Source organism: Mchenga conophoros, linkage group LG4 (genome assembly GCF_057382185.1).
Source record: "Mchenga conophoros isolate Kocher_MC1m ecotype Shallow Benthic linkage group LG4, M_conophoros_male_GT1.1, whole genome shotgun sequence".
Lineage (NCBI taxonomy): Eukaryota > Metazoa > Chordata > Actinopteri > Cichliformes > Cichlidae > Mchenga > Mchenga conophoros.
The window spans coordinates 6,127-26,138 of record NC_140529.1 but is presented as its reverse complement, the minus strand read 5'-3'; the positions used below and the strand labels follow the sequence as shown (position 1 = coordinate 26,138).

Genomic DNA, 20,012 nt, shown 5'->3' with positions numbered 1-20,012 from the left:
GACATGGTTTAGTTATCGTAGCCTATGTCTGAGTTATGTGACAAAATCACTGTTTGACCTTCACTTGTGTGAGCAGTTATCATGTTGTTGAACAGTGTGAGAGAAACAAAAGTGTGGCTTGTTGTATTTGTACACGTTTTTTTGGCACAGTGTGTGACATAGAGTACCGGACAAAAAGGATGTTGAGTTCATTCTCTGCTGAGGGTCCAGCTGACACAGAGGATGTTCCTTCTCCATCATGTCGGTACATAGGGCAGAGAAAACATAAGCTGTTATCAGTGTCAGCAAACATTTCACCCTTTATGTTAAATGAAATACACAAATTCATTTTTGCTCTGGGTGTCTGCGGCTGCTGGAAAACTGAGCCACAATAAAAACACATATCTCTACTTTTATCCTTCCGTCCTCTGAAACTTCCTTGCTGTGCTGGAGCGGGTAATCCTGCATACATTAGTTTCTCACTTTCCTCTGAGCCTTCTACATCAAAATTCAACTTTATCTTAACACTTTTAGCTTTCGTGGTAGTATCTGCACTGGCCTTCAGTTTTACTGACCTGTTTTCTGGCGATAATCGTTCGGGATAGGGCTCCGGAAATAAATTAGAATGCATTGAACTTCTTAAGTTGTAGACAAAGTCAGTCCCGTAAGCACTTCCGCATGTTCTGGATACGTGATCATGGACGTCTTCACCGATTCGCGGACGTAGGTTACACGTAACCGGAAATGGGAGTTGTACTGAGCCGTTATTTGAGACTTTATTTTGTATTTTATTAATTTTTGGTTTTACAGGTACTTTAGATTTTTTATCGGACCTGTCTGTGGTCTTTGAATAATTCTGACCCATGTTCAGTGATTTCCAGAGGGGTTTACACGCTAGGAGGATTTAGGTTAGTATTTTCGCTGCGGCACAGCTGAGGTCACTTTAAATTTATTGCTAGCAATTTTTGTTTGGGTTAGCAACTCTCACTTAACGAGCAACTTCTCGCTTAACGAGCAACTTCTCGCAAAACAACAGGCAACTTTCTGTGTCTTTCTGCTTTTAATTTACTGCTTTTAACCCTTGTATGGTAATCGGGTCTGTGAGATCCGTGTTCAGTTTTCTTTTCTTTCGTTTTTTTTTTTTTTTTTTTTTTTTAACAAAATTAAAATATTCAAGACAACAGGCAACTTCCTGTGTCACTTTTTGGTGAGCAACTTCTCACTTAACGAGCAACTTCTCGCTTAACGAGCAACTTCTCGCAAAACAACAGGCAACTTCCTGTGTCTTTCTGAGCGGGTCCACCAACACCACACAAGGGTTAATTTACTTTATTCGGGGACTGAGGAAGTCGTCAGTGTATCTCTCTGGATCACTAAGTGAAACTTCGTCAGCATATCCCGTTTCTTTATGGATCGATCACTGAGAGAGGCATAATACGGTCTCATATAAATATTAAAGACGTGTATTTACCTTTGTCAGCGGATCCCACTTCTGACACCAAATTGAAGGAAAAAAATGTCCATCCCGGTTTTCCCTCCAAGGCACGAGCGATAAGCAGAGTTCTGTCCTTTCCTTCTAAGATTCCTAATTATTTAAAGTAACACTCAGGTATGCCATTCAGCGTGTTAGTACGAGCTCGGGAGCAGCTTGGGAGAACAAGAAAACAGAGACTGCTTTAGGTTGCCTTCCCAATCGACTCAAAGGTTTATTTAGTACATAACAGCTTATATAGAGGAAAAAAGGTTCGTGTGTCAGCAAGTTCTCAGTTCAAACCGGTACAGACCAAATAAGGAAACGTCTTCCTGCCTTGTGAGCAAAGAAGTATCCTGTGTGTAGTTTATCAGTTCAGCTACAATTTATGATCATCCCAGCAAAATACACTCCTAGACATAGAATACAGAGTTCTTTCATTAGTGAATTCTGAAACAAACCACCTGGCCTTTAACGAGCCTTTTTCTAAGAGATAAAGAAGGGAGGATGGGAGTAAGGAAGTGGTCTCGTCTCTGTGGTATTTTCGACCTTGGGGTACCAGCCTGTGAGTCTTACACATCAATTCTTGGGTCAGAGAGAAAGAGAAAAACAACTAGTAAATGGGCCTTATTGAGTAACAGTTTTCACTACAAAGCAATATCCTGTAAATGCTACCGTGGTATCAAAATATCACAACAACCCCAGTCGCTCTCGTCCGTCTTCCCGTAACACTGTCCTTTTATTGAGGTTACATGAATATGCATAGGTTCATTAACATATGACGTCTACATACACACAAAGAGTACCTTGCCTGTGTGTGTGTGTGTGTGTGTGTGTGTGTGTGTGTGTGTGTGTGTGTTGCTGATCAAAGGGTCAAACATCCTTGGTCAGGAAGAGGGTAGACTAGACCCCCCCCCCCGGTGAGGAAGTCCAGCAGTTCATCTAAACAGAAAAGCACTTAGACTAGAACAGACGTAGCTACGTTAATCCTACCATAAAACAATTAAGACAAGATGTGACCTCTTCCCATGCTCCCAGGATGTAGGTGTGCATTCTAGTGTGGAATACACACCAAGCCTCTGTAGCCTGTTAAAGATCACACAACTTATCACTACACAATTGATTATACACCTCTAAGCATCTATGGTTAAATATTTCTAAGCATAAATGACAATCAACAATACAAACTCTAACATTCCCCCGTTTTTGACCTTTATGCTAGAAAGTTCCCAGTTATGAATACCTCATGTCTGACAGTTTCAATGCAAACATTTTTTTACTCAGCATATGTCAAATCACCCTAAATTACTGTAAAAGTTACACAGTTTAATAAATGTATTAGCAGTTACCCCATTCATTGAGCTCATCTCATGGCAACCTGTATCTTACGAGCAACCAAAGAAATTGTTAATTTAATAGTGAAACTAAGAAAGTAACATTTTCAAACACATCTCAGCTTGGTGGTGCTTCCTCCGGGTGTGCAAATCACATGTCTCTCTGCAGAGTGGTTTGAGTTCTGCAGGGCGTCATGAATGTCTCTTCCAGTTGTTTCGTTGTCCATAGGACCAGAGTCCAAATGTATGTAGAATAAACATTCAAACATACCAGTTAGTGTTGTTGTTTGTCAACATGGGTCTCAGCTATTTCCAGAGCTGCAGACCTCTCAGCACTCTAGTTTTATGGCCTCCCATTACCTCACTTCAGGCCTTCGTCCTGCGAGGGGGATATTTATGACTCCTTCATTGTCCACGCTCTGCAGAGAAACACCTCTGCGGAAAGGGTGCAGGGTTCCGTTGTCTTACTGCTGTTATGATCCCAGCAGCCTTCAGAGTGTCATCGTATGCACATAGGAAACTGCTGTCATCACCACCATAGCTTCCGGTTCCTGTGCTTCCACAGAATCATGATGTCATCCTCGAACTCCTTCTGCGCTGTCGATGGAGCTTGGCACGCTCCCCTCATCCCACGAGTTTTCATGTTCCAACGCTGCTGAAGGTTTAAGGCAGAGCACGTCGTACACCTTAGTTGTCTTCCTCAGCGTCAATATTGAATCTTTCATTTCATTTAAAATCTCCTGGAAGCTCAGTAGCACAGCTCTCTGAGTGATGTCTGCTGTGCTGAAGATGATCTCTGATCCTCCTGAAGCCTCTCTCCTGGCCTCAGCTCCCATCTTGTGGACGATCCTCTCCTCTATTTTGCAGGCAGTTTCATGGTCCTTGCTGTGGCTCCAAGGTCTGATCTCATGATGGGCCCCAACCAGCTTGACCTTTGACCTCAACCACTGCCTGGGCTATGCCTGGAATGTTTCTCGCTTCTCACTGCTGCACCTGTATTTCAGAAAGACTTCTATGTGGAGAGCATGTCAACAATCATCAAACCACATTCTTTAGTTCAGTGAACTTCACTTATAGGCCATCAAAGCCTCATCTGAACATGGATGCACCACTTGCATAGATTTAATACTTGTAAATAAACGGCTAATCACACAAATCACTGCAACAATAATAGTAAACATTGTTTAATAGTAAACATTGTTTAATGTTAATTCCTGGACCCCTCCTCTTGACGCATGGACACCCCCACGCGTCAACTCATCAAACCTTGATCCCTGTCTTAAAGAAAAAGGTCAGCTAGATCATGTCCCAGGCAACATCAGGGCATCTCCTCCGGAGTAGCACCACCCTGGACCTATAATCCTGCAATAAAGGATGTTAGCGCGTGTTGCATATTAAGTTTGCTTAACACCTGGCTCTCCCAGGAGCCTGCATACACACCATCACGGCCTGGAAAGCAAAATCTGGAAGTGAAATCAAACTTCATACTTGTAAACAATTGTATCATAAGAGTAATAAGCATTCAACATCAGCAAGACAAGTGTCATGTGCAGGTTTTCTCAAATCAGTAACTACAACTATTACCCTAATTCACCTCAGACATGGATTATCCCATGTACTCTGTTAACATTAATGTAATCAGTGACTTCTCTTAAGCAAAGTCACTCCACTCATATATTATTATTATGGGTTCAAAAGTGGCCAGCAAATGAGCCCATAATAGACTATTCCATAAATACCGTAATCTCTTATTTGTTTTACTCATGTCACTTGTCCGCTTAAGCTGAATCTTCTAAACGCAGTCTCAGAAAAACAAACATTAGCAATACACATTGACTATCCTGGTGGGCAGGCGTCGGCCATCCACATTCCAGAGGTGCCATAAAACACCATAAAGTTAACACTCGCTGTGGAAAAAGTAACACTGGTCTCATCACAGTATGTCTCAAACTATATTAATTTCTCCATCAACATATGCCTGTAACTACAGTTTTCTTCACACATAAACCCAGAAATCTTGTAGTAGAGAAACATTAGCCAGTATTCCTATAAATCACATGATCAAACACATGAAGAACCGTAATGCTGTAAAAACGAAAATGTAAATGTTAGCGCTTGCGCAGGCGTATGCATACTTTGTCACAGCTATCTCTGTGAGCACACAAGCTAGTGAATGACACACACATAGTAAATTCACAGACACAGAAAATGGCATTTAAAATGTTAAATCATCACGCAACCTTGAGTGTTGCTGTCATCTTTCTGCTCCTGTAAAGGGAAGCACACACAGACTCATCTGCGCCCCTGCCAGGCGGGGGTCAACTTCACACAGTCGTGTTACATCAGTAAAGTCTTGTCAGCATTTGTCAGCTTTTACCAGTCAGTCAGTTTGTTTTCCTTTCACTCACTCATTCATGCATTCATTCTTTCTTTCTTTGCTGATAGTGGAACCTATCGTCGCATTTAGTTTCCACTCTCAGCAAAATGACGTCATTTCAAAAAGAAAAAGAAGAACTTTAGTTTGGATTACATCTGTTAGATTTGTATTGTTGATTGTCATTTATGCTTAGAAATATTTAACCACATATGCTTAGAAGTGTATAATCATTTGTAGATTGAAAGAAGCTGTCTGTAACAGCTCTGTGTAGCATGAAGGGGCAGTGCGGTCACTCCCTCTACAGAGTGTTCGGGCATAGATTACACACCTCCTAGGAGAGGTCGTATCTTCTCTTGTTGATATATGGCACATGTATATCTCTTTAAGTATAAGAGCCTTTTGTTCAGATGGACTGCTAGACTCCTAGCACCAGCTTTGGGGAGTCTTCACAGGGTCACATCTGGACCACACACACACACACACACACAGTATTCTTTGTTCACATGTATACCTATGTAAGATGTCATATGTTAATGACCCTATGCATATTCATGTAACCACAATAAAAGGAGTGCTATGGGGAGCCTGGCTGAGAGTCTGACGGAGGCCCCAGCCAGATTTCCCTCATGCATGAGTAAACCAGCCTGCTTGTGTCTTGCTTTGCAGTGTAATTATATTGTCTTCAACGTTCCAGCGGATAGGTACAAGCTACAAACCTATCAACATCGCTGACTCCTTTTGGACTGGGACTGTCATTTAATAATTGTCCCAAATAAGTGGCTTTCTCCAGAGTCCATTTAAATGTGGAGAACTCACTTGGCACAATTTCCTCGACGACGTGTAGCGCTTTTAATTCCCGACGTGCAGATCTGCTTAAAGAACAGAGATTATCAAACAAAACTTTCAGTGCACTGTGAAAGTATCAAAATAAAAAGGCCTTGTTAAGTCATGACACAAACTCCTCATCTCAGGAGGGTAAATCAAACCATTAGCATGGTTCATCATGCCATCATACTAATTGGCAGGCACAACTTCACAACAAAAGAAAAATCATCAGTTAGATTCACTCCAAATCAACCATCAGCTGCACAAAACAACATAACCTTAATGCCTTATTAGCTATGAGTTTAATCACCAGGTCTGTGCTCTTCACTCATTTAGGTCACAGATCTATTTTATTCAGTTTTCCTTTTCCCTTCATCATAAAACATGTGACATGCTGTCATGCACTTCATAAAAAAGTTTGTTCTGACGTATTCAGAGTTGTGTATCTAAATACAAGATTCACTCGCACATCAAAGCAGGAAACTCAGTGTTCTAGGGTCTCCATTTAACACAACAAACTCCAACACATCTCATTCATTCGTGCTAAAATTCAGTCACCTTTCATTAATCTAAGAACGATCAACTATTTTGCATATCAGCTATTAACCCACTAGGATGACAGGACGACAAAAATGCATGTTCAAAATAGTATCACAAAAGACAATTTCCCTCATACAGTAAATTACTTATGCTGCCTCAATCAAGCAGCAAGCTTCTCCCAATTTACTATATCAACAACTAAATTTATTGTCTGATCACTGGTTGGTCAAACCAGAATCTTTTTTCCCACAAAAGTTAAACTGTTGTCCTGCAACCTAGAGAGTCAATTTTTTTTTGCATTGGATAAATTCAGTATTTGATAACAAGTGTCTGCTAAATTGACACTATTTTAACACTGATGAAAGATAACAAGCTAATTTTCATTGCATGTGTGTTTGTTATTAGGCAGGTTTAATCAATGTCTGTGGAGCTGCATCTCCAGCAGAGCATGTTCTTAAAAGCTGCCTTTCCTACACACTTCTCTGCTATTATTTAATCATTTCTTAACTAATGTGCTATGAGTCTTCATGAGTCATTTTGTGTTTGGAATTGTTAGTAGGGTTAATGCATGTTCTGCTTGTGTGTGTGTGATTTTGTATATGTTTCTATTTTCGCAATGTTTCAGACTCCGTCTCAATTTTCCAACTTAAGCAGTCAGTTTTCTTTTCCCCAGGTTTGCTAACCCAAATTTTGATTTCCCACATTAAATAATTCCTATGTGTTCTCACCTAGTCTTCTCACGCTGTTGTCCTCTCACTCTTTTGTCCTCTCCCACTTCAACATTCCCAGCAGTTCTCCTTCAGCTTTGTCCTGTCTAGTGGCTGAAGTGCTGCTGCTGCCTTCTTGGGCGACTTCTTAGCAGCTGCTGCCGGTTTCTTGGCTTTGGCCGCGGCGGGCGTCTTAGCTTTGGTCTCAGTAACCCTGTTCATCTTGAAGGATCCGGAGGCCCCGGTGCCCTTGGTCTGCACCAGAGTGCCCTTCGCCACCAGACTCTTGATGGCGGTCTTGACACGGGCCTTGTTCTTGTCCACATCGTAGCCTCCGGCAGCCAGAGCCTTCTTGAGAGCAGAGGCGGAGCCAGACATTTGAAACACCCGGGGCTTAGCCCTAAAGGGTAGTACGCATGTGGGATTTTTTTTTTTTTTTTTTTTGGGGGGGGGGGGGGGGGGGGGTGTTAGAAATGACTGAAAGATTAATAGGCTCTGTTTTGAGTTTCAAAAAAGAATGACTTCACAGAGGGAAAAATATATATCACATATGCAGGACACCTTAAACTAGTTTTTTAATTAAGCAGCAAGGCAGAACAAATTTTGGGCTGTATCAAGACACGAGGACTAAACCCCAATTCAACCAGACCCAGAACTGATCCTGAATTAAAACAGGACTACAACAGTTCAAAATCAGGACTACAGAATCAGAACTAGATGATAGTAGTACTAAAAATCATCATATACCTGCACTACACTTGTTTTTTTAATTCTAAGAAAAGTCCACTATTTAGATTGAGAAAAGTTTATATAATTATTTAGCCTTGTTGCGCAAAAAAGCCTGCATAACTTAAATGTAGAATTTGAAAAATAGCAAACCTAAAAAGAAACACTAGGTACGAGATACATGAGGACCTATGATACGGTGATACTTTTGGTAAACAACCATTTGACTAACATGTGTGTCTCAACTGCTCTTGTTCCACCTCTGTTCTGTCCTCATTCTCCATCTCCCTCTCTGTTCCTCTCTCTCCCTCTTTGTGCTGACAATCATCAAATATACAGTTGAAACCAGATATTTACACACTCTTCAGATCAAAACACAAACACTTTTTTAATTGTAACATCAAATCAGACTAAATGTTTATTTTTTTAGATTGATAAATATAAAAAACATATTTGTTAACTTTAAGAGTAAAGAGAGAAACTATCTGTATTTCTTAATTGCAAATGGCACCAAATTGTATTCCACACCTATGGAGGTCCACAATTCTTTTCCTGGTGTTTTGGTTGACATCTCTTGATTTTCCCATGTCACAGAAACAGTGTTTTGCCTTATATGCATCCACAGCTGTGCCACCAGTTTACTCACATGGACTCTACTAACCTATCAGAAGCTTCTGCAGCTCAGAATGGAATCGTCTGCAGTTTTCTTATTAATTAACAATAAACTTAGTGTACATGTGCTCCTAATTTTGATCAAAGTGATAAAAAATAGACAGCTCTGTCTCTCTTTATTCTGACATTTAACTAATTCAAAATATATTTCAATATTTATCTAAAACAAAAGTTTACTCTAAATTAATGTTGTACAGTAAAAATGTTTTATGTTTTCCCCCTAAAGTGTATGTAAATATCTGGTTACAAATGTGAATATCCTGCTGTGTACTGAAATCCCTCTTGTTTTGCATAGAAATATACTGAACAACATACAAAGCATAATATATAAAATAACATTTACCTGAGTTTTTTCTTTGAAAGAAGCCTCGAATGTCCATTCTTATATTTCAGTAAATATGAAATAAACACATGTAAGCTAAGACTCTCTAAAAACAATAGCATTTGTTCGGCTTTTCATTTCGCCATTTGTTGATTCACTTGAACAGCAAGTAACATAATATTGGTCAAGTGATCAGTTTGATATCAATCTTTCGTGATGCACCGTCATATTTACATTATTTGTACGGTATGAATGATTTGCTTTGGTACCTGGTCAAACTTAAGCTCTCCTTATGGCTGGCTCCGTTTCTTCAACAGCGTACTCACAGGCAGCAGCTGCCCCGCCCTCTTGCTCAGTCGCTTAGTGTCTGAGCTCGGATCATACCAATATCAGGGGGGATTCACGCACAGTCGTAAATTCCCACAGTGTGCACTATGTGCTTCGAATATTGCTTGCACTTTTTGTTTTATACAGTTGTCAGCCAAGCATCTAACTATGAAAAAATTACACCCCAAAAGACCCCGGGCTTCTGACAAAAAGACCCGGGCTTAAGCCCAGTAAGCCACCCCCACGCTCCGCCCCTGCTTGAGAGCGGCCGCGAACACGCCGTTGCGCTCCTTGGAAGTGGCCATGGCTTTCACAATCAGCTCGCCCACGCTGGGGCCGACCTTCTTGGGATTGGAAGTCGTCGTCTTCTTCTTCTTGGCCTGAACCTCTGCACAGGGCACAGGGCGTGTTTATGATGGAGCCTTTCCCACCACAGCGCCGGCACGTTGAGCGCATCATGAAGGGTCCATTTCTTTCATGTAGCTATGGTCGCTAGCCAGCATGCTAGCCGCATGTGGCTTGCCCGAGTCACTCAGTCCTTTCTGAGCATTTCGACATGCTGCCGCCGCAGAACCTGGCCTCAAATCCAGCAAGCTTAGCCCGCTGATCTCCAAAAAAAAAGTCCTGAAAGCCTGAAAGACGTCAAATAAGTGTCTCGTGCTAAGCGCTCAAACAAAAACTCTTCTTCACGCCGCCATCTTGCTCGCCCTTCCGTGGAATTCATCCAATCAGACAGGAAGATGGGTTTGCTTTTCTTCTTTTCTGATGCTTTGTTAGGTTGCTTCTGCAGCCTCTGCTCCGATACTGCCGCTGCTGATCAGGTTTTTTCAGGGAAGAGTGAGAGTTTTGAGACAGATCGTGCTGTAAATAAGTCAGCCAGAAACTTGGCCTGCATGTTTCCATTGATGTTAAACTATAACTTTCTTCCGACTGCTGCATGTGGAAAATTGATTCAGGTCTGCTTTTCACCTGAAAGTGACAAACTAAGACATTTTCATTATTATCATCACTGCTTAATCAACACATATCTCTCTCTCTCTCTCTCGCTCTGTGTTTTTGTGAACAATCCTTTCTTAAAAGCAGAAAATGAAATTATAGTTGTTTTTTTTGGTTGATCAACACAAAACCTTTTTCCTATGATTATTTTTTTTTCTTACAATATAAATTCTCCCTCTTATTCACTCTTTTTTTTTTTACAATAGCTGGCGACCTGCAAAATCACCGCTGTCACTCACAATCAAAGGCAATTACTTTTGCACAGTGCACAAAAACACTGTGATGTCAGACACATTCACACTCACTTTGTCACCTGCATAAATAAATCATATGGCTGGAGATATGTGCCATGGTGATCCTTAGGCATGATCACACGTTTATTTAATTATTTTCAACCCAACAAAACAAATAAACAAAAACATGATGCTGATGCTACACACACGAGTCAAGGTGCAGGAAAACTGCTCACGGGAACGCTGCACACTCATAGCTCTGTTTCCCTCTCTTTGAGTAGTTCTCAGACAGCTCTTGATCTGATAATGTGTAGCTTGCTCATCAGCTCAGAAGAAAAAAAACCGCAACGCAACATCACACAGTAGTTGCTCTGCCCACAGCGGCAAAGTCTTACATTTTCATATTCAACACAGCTTCTCCATCATGTACTTTTAGATGTTTCATACAGGGTTCAGCATATTAGTTGTTTTCACAGGTGTGCTCTACATCTCAACAATGGTTCATAATAAGACGACAGTCTTCCACACAGGTCAAGTGCCTCTATGCACTTCATTAGTTTAAATATTTATCTATATCACTTCACCTCATATGTCATTGTACTGAATTTGAGCAACCACAAGCGTAATGTAGATTACTTTTAACAACTATCCACCTCAATTACGTCTATGGTCTCCACACGCTCTTCAAGGCTGGTGTGTTTTCTGAAAACTTCTAACATTTGAATCTCTTCCATTTATAAGCCTGCGATTAACCGCACGGCTCAGGTCCGCGTGAAACCCGCGTGACCGTGCTCACGTGAACCCGCGCAGCTGTGGAGCCGTCGCTCCCTCTCTTTTTTTACATAAATACTTTGTGCTGCCAGGAGCAAAGTCCAGCACAAACGTCTGCCTCCCTCCGACTCACTCTTGGTTGCTTAGAAACCCATGATAACAACAACAGTCGGTGTCACAGACCACATGTTCTGCCCCGCACACACTCACACAACAACAACAACAACGACGACGACAATGACAACAACACAAAATAGGCCTACCGTCCAGCACAATCTCTCAACGCCTCACAAAGTGGCGGAGAACTCACCTCTCGCTGCACAAAGTAGCGAGGAACCTCTTACCCCACAAAGCGGTAAGGAACCTCTTGCTGCACACAGTAGCAAGGAACCCGGGTTTCGCTCCACAAAGTAGCAAACTTCTCAACTCCTCACACAGTGGCGGAGACTGCACAACCACACGGTTATAGAGTCGGGCTCTTCTCAACGCCTCACACAGTGGCGGAGGCTGCACAACGACACGGTTATAGAGTCGGCCTCTTTAAACTTACTTGGCGTTGCTTAGAGTGTAATATCAGCCCGAATCCCGCCGACCGTCATTCATCGAGGAGAAAAGACAGACCGCGAATCCACAGGAACTTCCTGGCTGACGTCAGTCTTTCAGCGTTCCTCTCCTCCCCGCGATTCCAGGGCTCCGGCATCGAAGGACCAATTAATGATAGGTTTGTAGCTTGAACCCATCCGCTGGAACGTTGAAGACAATATAATTACACTGCAAAGCAAGACACAAATAGGCAAAGTTCTTCATGTTACTCGTGCACGGGAGAGACCGGACAGAGTGCCGTTCCTTCACTTGACCCCAGTTGCTCTCGTCCGTCCTCCCGTAACACTGTTCTTTTATTGAGGTTACATGAATATGCATAGGTTCATTAACATATGACGTCTACATACACACAAAGAGTACCTTGCCTGTGTGTGTGTGTGTGTGTGTGTGTGTGTGTGTGTGCGTGTGTGTGTGTGTGGCAGGTACTGCTGACATCCTTGGTCAGGAAGAGGGTAGACCCCCCCTCATCCTAGATAACACAGTAAGGAAGTCCAGCAGTTCATTTATACACAAAAAGCACTTAGACTAGAACAGACGTAACTACGTTAATCCTACCATAAAACAATAAGAGAAGGTATGACCTCTCTCATGCTCCCAGGATGTAGGTGTGGAATGCACACCAAGCCTCTGTAGCCTGTTAAAGATCACACAACTTATCACTACACAATTGATTATACACCTCTAAGCATCTATGGTTAAATATTTCCAAGCATAAATGACAATCAACAATACAAACTCTAACAATATGGTTGTATTAATTAAAGACATCCCTAATGAATTAATTATTTCAGTAATTAATTTAAAAATGTACATAATCAATTAAAGAAATATATTAATAATGAATTATCCATTAATTTCATTTAAAATGTTTCATTATTTGTTTATATACACTTCTAATTAGTTAATTACATATTTAATCAATTATTGGTTTGTTTTCTATTTTAATTATTTTACTGACACATTTAATGAATTATTTAATGATGTATTTATTTAATTCACGTTGCTACTCCTGGCCCTGCATCGCTGTTCATAAATACATTTTATTTGTCAGCTTCACCCATCAAAGTCAGGGGGCGGGGTTAATGCTGATCAAGTCAAAACCATTGCTTTGGTCTGGTGGGCGTTCTTTTAGTGGGCTTTTCTGTCACGGCCTGCGTGGCAGACTATGATGAGGGGAAGGACAACCCAAATGCTGGACTCTTTGATGAGGTCAGGGGAAATTGAAACTCCTCCCTGCACGAGGAGGGCAGGAGTTGGTGCACGCTCCGCACCATGACCCTTCCCGAGACCCGTTACGTTGTCGCCACCCCATCTACCGTATCCGGCAGTCCCCAGGTCCGAATTGAGGTAAGTACCGTCCTTTTCTTTTTTAGGTTCAGGTAAGTACCAAATTATATTTAATTTTGCCGAATTTGTGTTTTATTTGTCCTGTTCTTTAGGTTTTTTAACTGTTTTTTAATAAAATTTGTCTGTGCTCAATGAAGTTAGTCTCTGTGTCGTTTTTGTTTCCAATTTTTAGGCTTTTAAACTGTTTTTATCCATAAATTATCCAATTTTTAGGTTGTAGATTTATGATAGTCAATTTTTTAGGTTTTGAATCTTTTAGGCCAGTAAATCAATATGTAAATGAAAAAACATCAAAAGAAATCCCCCCCAAAAATAACAAACTAAAATAACAAACTAAAACAACAAACAAAACCACTTTTTAGTGCTGACGCATGGCTGTAGCTACGTTTCGGCTGGATTGTGCCTTCTTCAGGCCGTGCACATGCGTCGCTGGCCAAATCAAAATGAAGAGACTCTTCTCTGCCCCTCCTTTTATATGTGCTGTGGCTCCTCCCTCCAGCAGCCGCTGAAAGTACCGGATGTACGTCACTTTGCTTTTTTTCTTTTTTTGTGTTTTTCTCTTTTTCTTTTTCTGGTTTTTCCTTTTTCTTTTTTCTTGCTGCTTACTTTTACTTAATCCTTTGCTTCCCTTCTTTCCTTCTCTCCTTTCCTACCTTTTCTTTGCCTTCTTCCTTTTGTCTCCTAATCCCTGCATCCCTTCCTTTTGCCTTAAAGTCCCTCCTTACTCTTCTCCCCTCCATTGACTTTCCTTTGACAGTCCCTGTTTTCTGGCCTCTATTTGTCTTTACTTTGGCTTTATTTCTTTGTCTTTGTGGCCCATCTATAATTTTCCCTCTCTTGGGTTTCTATTTTCCCTCTCTTGGGGTATCATCATCCGCAACTGGGGATGGAATTGGGGTACCTGTACAAAGGGGTCAGCATTGGGGTTGGGGTTAAGGTCAGGGCCTAGGCTGGGGATGGGACTAGAGATAGGGCATCAGTCATGTGGCTAGGGTTAAGGTTAGGGTAAGAATGTGGGATGGGGATAGATCAGGCCGAATTGGCATTGGGATTGGGAATCAAATTTGGGGTCCAAATTAGGGGTCAGAGGAATTCAATTAGGCATCCTGAGCGAGATGCAAAATAGAGGTGAGGGGTAACCAGATAAGGAATGGAAATGGCTTCGGCAACGGGCCCCAGTCAATCTGGGAAACCCAGCGGGTCCATGGTAGGACCTGGCGGGTTAGGGGAAATCAAGTTTGGGAGTCCGGTCCCCGAAGGGGGTTAGGGTTAGGGAATGAAGACTGACTCCTCCCCCCTCTTTCGAAGGCAGGAGGACGTGCACGGTCCATCCCCCAGGTGACCCGTTGCTGCTGGAAGTTGGACCGCCCAGGACGCCCCTGGCGCCTCCTGCGACGGACCACCGTCCACCCATCCTCATCATCAAAAAAAGCCATCGAGCCCGATGGGCTTTTTTAATGTCTTGTTGTTTTTGGAAACTTATGAAATGTGTTGATTTTTATTATTGTGGTATCGCCTTTGTTATATAGTAATAATGTCGCCTTTGGTATTTAAGTAATCAAAAAGTAAAAATGTTAATGAAGGAAATCAAATAACATGAAATAAAAATTTTTTAGTTCTTTTGTTACGTATTAGTTTTGTATTTATGAATTAAAAATAAAGAGAATCAAATTAAATTAAATAAAAGCAAATTGCAATATGTGCCGCCGCGACGTTTCGGCCCTGAAAAGGGCCTTCTTCAGGCTATGGCACAAAAAACAAGCAAAACAAACTTCTGTGTGTTTGTCTAGTCTCTGTGATGTTGCTCCTTCTGTGTCTCAAGGCGAAATGCCCTTTCTGTGTGTAGCAGCTCCTTTTATACCCTCTGCTCCAGTTAGATTTTCCATTCGTCTTTTTTATCCCAATTGCCGTTTTATTTAAATAGCCCTTTCCCATTAGTTTTTAAAAATGCTTACTCCATAAATTATGATAATTCCCAGCATGTACTTAATTAATGTAGGCCCAAATCATTTTTAAACCCAATATTAAAAGTCCAATTTAACATGAAATGTCTAATAATAATTTTTAATCCCAAAATTTATGTCAAATGTTATTACATATGAATTTTTTACTTGTAAATTTTTAGACCCCCAAATTCTGCATGCCCCTTGCACATGAACTACAAATATGAAATTTTAAATCCAATAATACCCTAAATTATTCAAATTATCAAAATTAAATTATGAAGGGTTGCAATTCCCCCATTAATTTGTATGATTACAATGACCCATTGTAAACATTGAACCCCTTCCTCTTCCCATCTTCCCAATAAGGGTTAGTATGGGGGGCGGGGAGTGAAATGGGGTAGGGGGGATATGGTTAGGGTTCGGGCTGGGTGTGCGGGGTGTGGTTAGGGTTAGGGCCAGATATAAGGGTGGGGTTAAGGTTAGGGCCAGTTGTCAGGGTTGGGCTGTCATAGAAAGATAGGGTTAGGGTTAGGGTTAGGGGGTTAGGGTTAGGGGTTAGGGTAGGGGTTAGGGTTAGGGTTAGGGTTAGGGTTAGGGGTTAGGATGAGTGTTTGGGCCCCTCCTCCAATTGGAGGCGGGCGGTGCACGGGCCATCCCTCGGTAAGGGGCCTGGACCTTGGATTGTCCACGGCGTCCGCCATGGCGCACCAGGGTCCAGTCAGAAGTCCATCCAACCATGGTGAGTTGGATGGAGGCAAGTGTTTTTTTAATTGGTTTTTCTACCAAAGTTTAAATTAAATTTTTAAAGTAAATTTTTAAAGCTTTAACTTAAATATGTAATTTTTAACTTAAATTTTTAAAGAAATAAAATAAAAAAATGAATTGGTTTTGAAAAAAACCTTTTAGTTATTAAAGAAAAAAGAAATCAAATTTTAATAGGCCAAATAAATGAATTTGTGTGCCTATGTGGCAACGTTTCGACCTGTGAAGGTCTTCTTCAGGCCAGGCACACAGAAAAACAAATGAAAAACAGGCTTGCTCTCAGAGGTCTGCTCTGTCCGATGGCTTGGAATGAAATGAGCAGCGAGTGCCTTCCCCTTCTATTTATACCCTCCCACTTTTTTCAGTTTGAATTTAGTTTTAGAAAGCCAAATTAGTGTTTTTACCCTTTCGCTTTTAATTTTTCGAATAGAATTATTACAAATGTATTTTTTAATCACTCCTCACTGGCAAAAACATATTTTTAGAAAGATTTTAACTTTTTAACCATGTAAATAATTTATAATCGTAGAAACAATTTTTTAACCACATTTAACCATGTCTACTGTATTTTTTTATTATTGTGTATGTAGTATTTTGTTGTAAGTCATGAATTGAGTGTTTTTAATTAATTGTAAATAATTTTTATCCAGTAATTAGGGTTAGGGCCAAATCAAAAAATATTTAATTATGAATTATGAACCCAATTAATTAGGGTTAAGGCCAGAACATCAAGTGGTTAGGGTTTGTCACGTGGGTTGGGGCTAAAGTAAGGAATAGGGTTGGGGCCAGATTAAGGTTAATTAGGTTAGGGTTAGGGCCAGATTAATGGAGTGGTTAGGGTTAGGGTTAGGGTTAGGGTTAGGGGTTAGGGTTAGGGTTAGGGTTAGGGTTAGGGTTAGGGGGGGTTAGGGGGTTAGGGTTAGGGGGGTTAGGGTTAGGGGTTAGGGTTAGGGTTAGGGTTAGGGTTAGGGTTAGGGTTAGGGTTAGGGGTTAGGGTTAGGGTTAGGGGTTAGGGGTTAGGGGTTAGGGTTAGGGTTAGGGTTAGGGTTAGGGTTAGGGTTAGGGTTAGGGTTAGGGTTAGGGGTTAGGGTTAGGATTGAAGAAAAGAACCTGTCCCTCCCGAAGGAGGAACAGGGCGTGCACGGGCCATCAACCCCGATGGTCCGCAGCCTCACATCCCTCTACCTCCATAATTGTTTTCAAATTTGAAAGGTAAGTATTTTCTTTTTTACAGGTTCAAGGTAAGTATTTTCTTTTCTTGCAGGTCCTGATTCACCGTGTCCGTTACTTGGTTTGGTGTTAATAAAGAATTTTTAATCCCAATTTGTTTTCTGTGTGGTCTTTTAATTTAGTTTTAACGTGTCTCTGATTTGAGCTTTTAAGGAAAACCAATAAAACATAAATTAAAACATGAAATAAAATCCCCCAAAATAACAAACTAAAACAACAAACTAACGTAAAATAGAAAAAATTAAATGAGTATGCCCTTGTCGCGACGTTTCGAAGGTGTTGCTTCTTCCTCAGGCGAGGGCATACTGAAGAGCTCTGTGTTTGAGCCTCCTATTTATACTCCCCCTCTGATCCCGCCTCCTTGGCTTTCTGTGGCTTTCTTATAGTATGTTTTTCAGCTCATTGCTTTTTTCTTTTTCTTTTTACGTGACTTACTAGTCTTTTTCCAATTCTGCCAGACTTTTTGGCTCTCATTTTTCCCTTTTTCTTTCTTTCTTCTTTTCCAGTCTTCTCCTCTTTCCCCTTTGACTTTTCCTTTTTCATCATCCTTTTCTTCCCTTTTCTTGACCTCTGCCCTTTACCCTTCCTTTTGGCCTACATCTGTCCTCTTTCTCTTCCGAATTTTGGGTTCCTACTAATGCCGACTTGGCTTTTACTACAAACTCTCAACCCTGCTTGGGGAGGACTCAACCCGACTTGGGGAGTAAATTTAGAAAGGCGATGTGACTTTGGGTTAGGCTTTAGGTTTCAGCTGGGATTAGGATTACTTGGGCTTCAGATCCAGTACTGGGGTGAGGTTTAAGATTCAATTTCCAAAAATGAAGTAGAAATGGGATTATTCAAAATTGTAAAGATTTTAGGGCCAGATTAGATCAGGGGGTATATAAAATAGGGCCAAAATCCAAATTTAGGGTGGGTAATTTAAGATAAACAAATTGGTTAGGGTTAGGATAAATGACTGGGGTAGGGCATAGATGCTGGATTGAGCGTTAACTAGGAGTGAGACCCAAAGACCAACCGGAGCGAGGCACTGGCTGGTTAGGATTGAAGAAAAGAACCTGTCCCTCCCGAAGGAGGAACAGGGCGTGCACGGGCCATCAACCCCGATGGTCCGCAGCCTCACATCCCTCTACCTCCATAATTGTTTTCAAATTTGAAAGGTAAGTATTTTCTTTTTTACAGGTTCAAGGTAAGTATTTTCTTTTCTTGCAGGTCCTGATTCACCGTGTCCGTTACTTGGTTTGGTGTTAATAAAGAATTTTTAATCCCAATTTGTTTTCTGTGTGGTCTTTTAATTTAGTTTTAACGTGTCTCTGATTTGAGCTTTTAAGGAAAACCAATAAAACATAAATTAAAACATGAAATAAAATCCCCCAAAATAACAAACTAAAACAACAAACTAACGTAAAATAGAAAAAATTAAATGAGTATGCCCTTGTCGCGACGTTTCGAAGGTGTTGCTTCTTCCTCAGGCGAGGGCATACTGAAGAGCTCTGTGTTTGAGCCTCCTATTTATACTCCCCCTCTGATCCCGCCTCCTTGGCTTTCTGTGGCTTTCTTATAGTATGTTTTTCAGCTCATTGCTTTTTTCTTTTTCTTTTTACGTGACTTACTAGTCTTTTTCCAATTCTGCCAGACTTTTTGGCTCTCATTTTTCCCTTTTTCTTTCTTTCTTCTTTTCCAGTCTTCTCCTCTTTCCCCTTTGACTTTTCCTTTTTCATCATCCTTTTCTTCCCTTTTCTTGACCTCTGCCCTTTACCCTTCCTTTTGGCCTACATCTGTCCTCTTTCTCTTCCGAATTTTGGGTTCCTACTAATGCCGACTTGGCTTTTACTACAAACTCTCAACCCTGCTTGGGGAGGACTCAACCCGACTTGGGGAGTAAATTTAGAAAGGCGATGTGACTTTGGGTTAGGCTTTAGGTTTCAGCTGGGATTAGGATTACTTGGGCTTCAGATCCAGTACTGGGGTGAGGTTTAAGATTCAATTTCCAAAAATGAAGTAGAAATGGGATTATTCAAAATTGTAAAGATTTTAGGGCCAGATTAGATCAGGGGGTATATAAAATAGGGCCAAAATCCAAATTTAGGGTGGGTAATTTAAGATAAACAAATTGGTTAGGGTTAGGATAAATGACTGGGGTAGGGCATAGATGCTGGATTGAGCGTTAACTAGGAGTGAGACCCAAAGACCAACCGGAGCGAGGCACTGGCTGGTTAGGATTGAAGAAAAGAACCTGTCCCTCCCGAAGGAGGAACAGGGCGTGCACGGGCCATCAACCCCGATGGTCCGCAGCCTCACATCCCTCTACCTCCATAATTGTTTTCAAATTTGAAAGGTAAGTATTTTCTTTTTTACAGGTTCAAGGTAAGTATTTTCTTTTCTTGCAGGTCCTGATTCACCGTGTCCGTTACTTGGTTTGGTGTTAATAAAGAATTTTTAATCCCAATTTGTTTTCTGTGTGGTCTTTTAATTTAGTTTTAACGTGTCTCTGATTTGAGCTTTTAAGGAAAACCAATAAAACATAAATTAAAACATGAAATAAAATCCCCCAAAATAACAAACTAAAACAACAAACTAACGTAAAATAGAAAAAATTAAATGAGTATGCCCTTGTCGCGACGTTTCGAAGGTGTTGCTTCTTCCTCAGGCGAGGGCATACTGAAGAGCTCTGTGTTTGAGCCTCCTATTTATACTCCCCCTCTGATCCCGCCTCCTTGGCTTTCTGTGGCTTTCTTATAGTATGTTTTTCAGCTCATTGCTTTTTTCTTTTTCTTTTTACGTGACTTACTAGTCTTTTTCCAATTCTGCCAGACTTTTTGGCTCTCATTTTTCCCTTTTTCT

At 41.1% G+C, this 20,012-nt stretch overlaps 1 protein-coding gene across 1 annotated transcript; it reads right to left on the bottom strand.

Moving 5' to 3' along the window:
- Positions 1–5,973: 5,973 nt before the first annotated feature.
- LOC146575194 (histone H1.5-like) lies at positions 5,974–11,980 on the bottom strand. Its single transcript, XM_085272466.1, has 4 exons — positions 11,902–11,980; positions 9,526–9,668; positions 7,366–7,584; positions 5,974–6,030 (listed from the first exon to the last, which is right to left on the bottom strand). Exons 1-4 carry the CDS (start codon positions 11,978–11,980, stop codon positions 5,974–5,976), a joined length of 498 nt encoding a protein of 165 aa, XP_085128592.1.
- Between the last annotated feature and the right edge of the window lie 8,032 nt (positions 11,981–20,012).